The sequence below is a fragment of the Aplysia californica genome, unplaced genomic scaffold (assembly GCF_000002075.1).
Source record: "Aplysia californica isolate F4 #8 unplaced genomic scaffold, AplCal3.0 scaffold00137, whole genome shotgun sequence".
In the NCBI taxonomy this organism is placed as follows: Eukaryota; Metazoa; Mollusca; class Gastropoda; order Aplysiida; family Aplysiidae; genus Aplysia; species Aplysia californica.
This window is the reverse complement of record NW_004797407.1, coordinates 257,860-265,023: the sequence shown is the minus strand read 5'-3', so window position 1 is coordinate 265,023 and position 7,164 is coordinate 257,860. Positions and strand designations below refer to the sequence as shown.

At 40.7% G+C, this 7,164-nt stretch overlaps 1 protein-coding gene across 1 annotated transcript in view; it reads right to left on the bottom strand.

Moving 5' to 3' along the window:
* Positions 1 to 970: 970 nt before the first annotated feature.
* LOC101851344 (protocadherin Fat 1) overlaps positions 971 to 7,164 on the bottom strand; it is a 27,186-nt gene continuing 20,992 nt past the window's right edge. Inside the window, exons 12-13 of the mRNA XM_035969314.1 lie at positions 4,585 to 4,646; positions 971 to 1,270 (exon numbers count right to left, since the gene is read on the bottom strand). Coding sequence (XP_035825207.1) covers positions 1,203 to 1,270; positions 4,585 to 4,646 — 130 coding nt within the window. The 3' untranslated portion in view covers positions 971 to 1,202. The remainder of the gene's footprint in view (positions 1,271 to 4,584; positions 4,647 to 7,164) is intronic.

Here is a 7,164-nt window from a genome sequence, read left to right as displayed (position 1 = left end):
AATTGCAGCTGTTCAGTTTCCTAGGACTCTTAAGCTTTGGAAGTCGTCGAACCTTGACTGCCATTTTCTCCCTAATTTTACCTCTGAAATCAGGCGACCCCCCCCTTCCTTCAATCGTATATATCTCGACTTGTGTTCAAGATAGATTGGTATTTTTTTTCTCTCCAAAGCAAGACACGAACAAGCTTTAAAACGAAACCAATAACTCCAGATGCTCAAAAATTGACTTGCGCCTGATCCCACTGAGTTGTGACTGTGACACATATTATGTACATGGTGTAGAAGGTGGGAGTAACTTATTTTGCACAAACTCTATTCAGTATATGACTTAGAATGTGCTATCTTCAAGCGTCCAGAATTCGCAACCATAAAGCATCATATTTGTTGTGCAGACCGGTTCTTCGGCATGGTCGAAGCGTAGAGGTTACTCCTTTTGCAACCTCTCTATTCAATCTATAATCTAGAATGTTCTACTTTTCACGCACCCACATTGCGTAAAGCATTATGTTTATTGTGTAAATTAAACACTGGACTGTTCGTCGGTCAAGCTGTTCTCTGGCATAGACTCTGTCTGTACTTGTCTGTCCTCTGAGGCACTACTGTAAGTCTAAAGTACTACTTTGTCAGTCTTCTAAGCCTACGGTACAACTTTGTCTGTCCTCTAAGTCTTAGGTACTACTTTGTCTGTCCTCTAAGTCTAAGGTACTACTTTGTCTCTCCTCTAAGTCTAAGGTACTACTTTGTCTCTCCTCTAAGTCTAAGGTACTACTTTGTCTGCCCTCTAAGTCTAAGGTACTACTTTGTCTGTCCTCTAAGGTACTACTTTGTCTGTCCTCTAAGTCTAAGGTACTACAGTCCATGCCGGCTTTAAGCACGGTCGTCGGGAGAAAGCTTAAGCGTGCTTAAAGCCGAAGCGTGCTTGAGTGCGAAGTAGACATAATCCAGAGATTTTCATGTAGAAAATTTCCCGTGCTATTTCCCTTAGTTTGTAAGTAGGCCAATATAGCGGTCCCGCAAAAGTGTGCAATGTTATTTAGACACCCGCACGGACTGTACTTTGTCTGTCTTCTAAGTCTAAGGTACTTCTTTGTCTGTCCTGTAAGTCTAAGGTACTACTGTGTCTGTCCTCTTAGTAAGTCTAAGGTACTACTTTGTCTGTCTTCTAAGTCTAAGGTACTACTGTGTCTGTCCTCTAAGTAAGTCTAAGGTACTACTTTGGTGAGTGCTGCCGTAGGTCGAGGAGCGGGGAGTCCAGTTTCGAAGCCATCTCCTGACAGAAGTAAATGAAAAAGAAAGACAGACATGATTAAATTTGTTTCGTTTCACCCAATTTTTGGATGAATTTTTTTTGTAAAAACTTTATTATTCTCAAATACATAGATTGATTTTCTTCATTTTGACAAATTTGATGTCTCCTTTACTATTTGTGTCAAGCTTTTTTAAATTGGTCGAAAGATGACGGAGTTTTTGGCCTTTATATGGGATACCTATTTCCTAGAGGCCTGGCATTACATATATTTGTTTTACACGCTATCGAAACAACTGAGACCGATTAAGAGGAAGGCTGCTAAGACCCTTTTTGTAGGAGCCAAACCTAACTGAGTGGGTTACAACATCCCGGCAAGTAGTGAAGGGTACTAGATTTGTTGGGGGTTTTTAAACTTCCCCACTCCGGAGGACAAACTCGGGTCTTCAGGTTGCAACGGTGAGGAGTCTTGCCAATAAACCACAGATTTCGGTATTTTAAAAAAAGGTTTAGCAGAGGTTTTACCGCGCTCGCAACTGCATAAGGTCATATGAGCGCCAAGGGGTGAATATCAACAGAGAAGGCCTTACAGGGAATCAGGCTTACTCTGCTCACCTCTATAGCTACAACAGCACAAAGTCTGCTTCAACTATCAAAATGGCGGGTTGCAAGAGTGTGACAAACACACAAAAGAAGTAGAGGAAAAATTCCGATAGCAAGGATTACGGAAGATCAAGCAGCAGTTCCCTGTTGCAGTCCAGGCACAGTTATTAGCATGATATGGATGAATCAGCCCATTTACAATTACAATTCTTCTATGCATAAAAACATGGTTAATGTCCCCCTTGTAATTGATGTCGTTATGAATAGTCTAAAAGAGACTTGGTTAATTTTCCTCACATTACCCAGATGGGAAAGTGAATGGGTATCGGGCCATAGACAGTATAGGCCTATGTTACCTAGTGTTTTAATGTCTCTAAAATTGCTGCATTCTTTTGCACAAATAGACCATAAATCTGTCCCTCTATAATGAGCGATTAATGATAGATTAAAATGGTATTATTTTTTGTTCTGACCCCTTTGCCAAGTCAACTAGAACCAAATAGAGAATCGCAGCTCTTTTGTTCTTGTTTTTTTTGTGAGTGTTTTACGACGCTCGCAACTGCACAAGGTCATATGGGTACGCTGGACACATTAAACATTTTCAGTTTGTAAGAAATTTTGAATTTTGCCCGGGTGGCGGCCGAAGCCTGCTCTCATCGATTTTAGACCAACAATGGATCTTTAACGAAGAACAGGGGTATGGCTGAAAGACAGCAGTAAGAAGGAGCAAAGAATTAGCATTAGAAATAATAGAAAGGCTGCAGAAAGAATCAGGAGCCCAGAGGAGGTGCAAAGGAGGTGAGGAGGTGGGGAAAAAAGTGGAGACGAAAGTGGAGATGAAAGCAGACGACAGACCATTGCTTAACAGCAGGAAAGGAGGTGAACGGAGACAATTTTAGAGAAGAAAATGTTTCCATCGCTACCCGAATTCGAACCCGGGACCTTTGAATGAGAGGTGAACACCTTAATCTGTAGGCCACGAGAGCCCCCCCCCCCCTCCCCTCCCCCTTTTGCTCTTCTTTGAAGCTCATAGTACTGTGATAGTCAAACCTGTCCAAGACGATGAGCCATTGTCCAGGAGCAAAGTGGTGTTCTTAGACAGGTGGTCTTCCTGGAGAGTGTCATTATAATACAGGGGGAAAGAAAAGATATATAAATAAATATATATATATATATATATATATATATATATATATATATATATATATATATATATATATATATATATATATTATTATTATATATATACCTACTCTGTCACATTTTTAAGTATACACATTTTGAACCTCAATAAAATTAAATCAATGCCACCAATTACTTTCAAATTTACACACTGATTACGTGATATACCTGTCGCTGGTGAGCTGTTTTCAGATTTCTGAACGCGCGAGTGGTTTTGTATCTGCATGCGTGTTACATGTTTCGTGTTTTTTGAAAATTAATCATGATTCGGCAATGATTTGTTTAAAAAAGAAGCACACATCAAAGCTTTGTCATTTTTGTAACAATTCGCCTGTGATAAAACTTGTCTTGTCTACGTTTCATGATGTCACGCCGTACGAGAAAATGTGCGAAATCAGCTCTTTGGAATGATCCGCGGGGGGTATCTCAGTATCCACTGCTGCGAGACATTTTAATGTAACACGAAGAACTGTGTACACAACAATGGATCGCGAGAAAACAACAAAATTAGGAAAGGATCGACACCGCCAACGTGGGAGAAGAAAAACTACTCCAAGAGAGGATCTTTTTATACGCCTGTCGCATCTACGGAATCGTTTCAAAACGGCAAGACTAACCAGAGGTGAGTTGAAAAACATGCGACAACCCCAGCCCCAGACACTTCCTCAACTTGAGAGAGCATCGCATGAAGAGTGGAATAACAACACTTTAAGAGACGCTTTGTTACGCGCCACACACAGTGCATTTTTGGGGGGTCTCGTGGTCTAGAGGTTAGGGTGTTCGCCTCTAATTCAATTGGTCCCGAGTTCGAATCCGAATAGCAACGGATAATTTTTTCTTCTCTAAAATGTTCTCCTTTCACATCCTTTCCTGTTCTCTAGCAATGTTCTGTCGTCTGCTTTCTTCTCCACGTTCTGCCCCCACCCCATCACCTCCTTATCCCCCTCCTCGTGGCCCCTGACTCTTACTGCAGCCTTTTTTACTGCTACGTCTTGGCTCCTTCTTACTGATGTCTTTCTGCCACACTCCTGATCTTATCGAAGGTAAGATCAACACCTAGCCTTTTCGGATAAGGCAGAAAAATCTCGGAGGTCCCGTTTGCAAGTTGCGCACGCTAAAGATCCCTTGGTGGTCAAAAATCGATAAGAGTAGGCATCTGTCGCCACCCGGGCAAAATTCAAAATTTTCTACTTACTGAAAATATTTAATGTGTCCCGCCCGCACGCTCACATGACCTTATGCAGTTGCGAGCACCGTAAAACACTTGCCAAAAAAAAAAGAGAGAGAGAAAGAAAAAGTGCATTTTTATATCATCCATCCATCCTTCCGTTGCATTAAGTAACAGCAGCAGCCTCGCTCTATTAATTGTGCATTGGTCAGAGAAACTCAAAATTCAAAAATTAGTTCTTTGAAATAAACAAAAACGATCGCCATAAGAGACTGGGCGGTACCTGAAGGGATGAAAAGCGATACAATGTACTTGCATTATTATTCAGTATAATGTTCACAATATGAATACCTGCTTTTTTACCTTGACGACAGCTACTAATTACCTGATCTCCAGGCGAAGTCTTTGTACTCCGCCGACGATTTTGATACCCCGGATGTCTTCAAACTGTGAAAGAAATATATGTGATGCAGCGTGGTGGAATCAGGCTCTCGCCAAAATAATGAAATCGAAGAAAACAGCAGTTTTCTCCCTGCTTAGGAATTTTAATCAAATTTTTGTTTTTTGGCTCAACACCTTTTATGTCCATTTACAAACACATTCCTTTGAGGATTTCACCGAAAACGTTGATTAAAGGCACAAAAATATAAATTTACAGTTTCCATGGACTCTCCAGCTTTGGAATTTACAAAGCTTTGGGTGCCATTTCCTCCCTTACTTTACCTCTTAAACCAGGTGACCCCCACCTCCTTCAATCCAAAATATCTCCACTTCTATTGAAGATGGACGGGTAATGTTTTCATTGAAAGAAAGACAAATGAACGAGCTTTACGATGATACCAATAACTCAGTATGCTCAAAAATTGACGAGAGCCTGATTCCACCACGCTGCCTCACATATAGGTTTTGTTATAAATATGTACATGTATATTGTAACCATGGTGATTGTTGATTTATCATGTAATATCTTATATTAACTTTTACTCCCCTCAGTACCGTATTGTTATAGTTGCTGCAATTGTTGTTATTGTTGTTGTTGTTCTTGTTGTTGTTGTTGTTGGTGGTGGTAGTGGTGGTGGTGGTGGTGGTGATGTTGCGGAGGTGGTGGTGGTGGTGATGCTGTTGTTGTTGTTGTTGTTGTTGTTGTTGTTGTTGTTGTTGTTGTTGTTGTTGTCGTTGTTGCTGTTGTTGTTGTTGTTGTTGTTTTGGATACCTTTTCACCTAAATCCAACTCATCATATTTTGAAAAAAAAATGAGGATGACATAACAATATACTTTACATCATGTTTTTTGTTTCATGTTGACAGAAGTGCCAAATGGTTCAGATTCCGGGTGTCTCAAAAATATAGTTAAATCCTGCGAAAAAAATTGTTTCTCTGAAAAGGACATAGTCTTTACCGTAACTCCAATGTCTGTGAGGTTTAATGTTATTCCTGTATTACCTGTATTACCTGTTCTAGGCAACAACGTCATTGCACACCGGACAGGTCCATAAGTGTTCAGTTCCCCCCCCCCCCCCCCAAAGCACCAAAGCCCGCAAGGTACCCATGCTGATTGTTCCGGTGGCTGTCTGATTATGGCGACTTCTTTCCTTTCCAGATAATCGCTCCTTTCTTCCTTCTCCCCTCTCTATCCCTATTTCCCGCATCCTAATGATTGCGTGGTGTTCTGCTGTCTCCCTGTCTTCCTCCTCCTGCAACTTTTCCTCCAGGGTCTTCAACACTTCTCCTTTATCAAATTTTACCTCACCATCAACCACGGCACTGCCTGCCAGCCTATCAGCCTCCTCATTGCCCTTCACTCCAGAGTGCCCAGGACAGAATATCCACCAGCACCAAAGCCCGCAAGGTATCCATGCAATGTTATTCTAATCACAACAAGACATACGAAGCCTGCTGAATTCGGGTTATGCATAACAAAAGCTTCCCAGAAAGAAAGTAGGGTTCTGTAAGCTTTACTAGGCTACCTGGAAAGCAGTTTAGGTACCTTATAAAAGTGTCAGTTTGTTTTCAAATTAATAATTAGTTTCCTATAGATAGATAGATAGATAGATAGATAGATAGATAGATAGATAGATAGATAGATAGATAGATAGATAGATAGATAGATAGATAGTTGGATCGATAGATAGATAGAGGCTCTTGCCTTAAATGCTACATTGTTGTCGATAGATGGATAGATAGATATTATGTATTATGCATTGTACAAGTTATAGCTTACAAGGCTACATTATTGTGGTAATTAGTTACTCACTAGTCACCCTCTGCAGCCGGCTTCACTTTGAGAGGCGTCGCGGGTCTTCTGGAAGTAGAAGGGAAACAAAAACAAAAATAAGGAAGGTAAATTTGACCAAAGATCGTACATAACAAGATAGTTCACTCAGCCAAAAAAGTGTACGCGGAAGTCCGCTCATTGGTTCAGATAGTGCTGTGGTCTTTATTTTTTAAGCTAGGCTAAAACAGCTCCTGGGCCTGGATGGCTGGTGCCTCTATAAATAAATTATTGATGGTCAAGGTTTTTTGAAGCTATATGGAAGCGGAACCAATACATTGGAAAAAAGAATATTAATCCGCAGACAGGAAAAAGAGGCTAAACACCACCTGGGCAAGAATAGCTGGTGTCTCTATAAATAAATCATTGATGTTCAAGGTTTTTGAAGCTCTCTTTCATTTCTCCTGAAGAAGAATAGGAATAGCACCGTTTGTTAGTTTCATTTTTATTGTTTTTCACACAAATAGGTGTGACTCGGATCGCAAAGTCCGCACTTTTTCGAAGAGGCTGCCAACGAATTTTGAGGATACTTTTTTTTAAATTAGAGGGGAGTGAACTATCTTGTGCAGACTCCTTGACATCTCGTACAAAGACCACGTTTCAGAATGCTGAGGTACGAAAGAGAATCGCCAACGCAGTAGGGCAACATGAAGATCTACTGACCACAGTGAAGAGACGAAAATTAAAATGGTA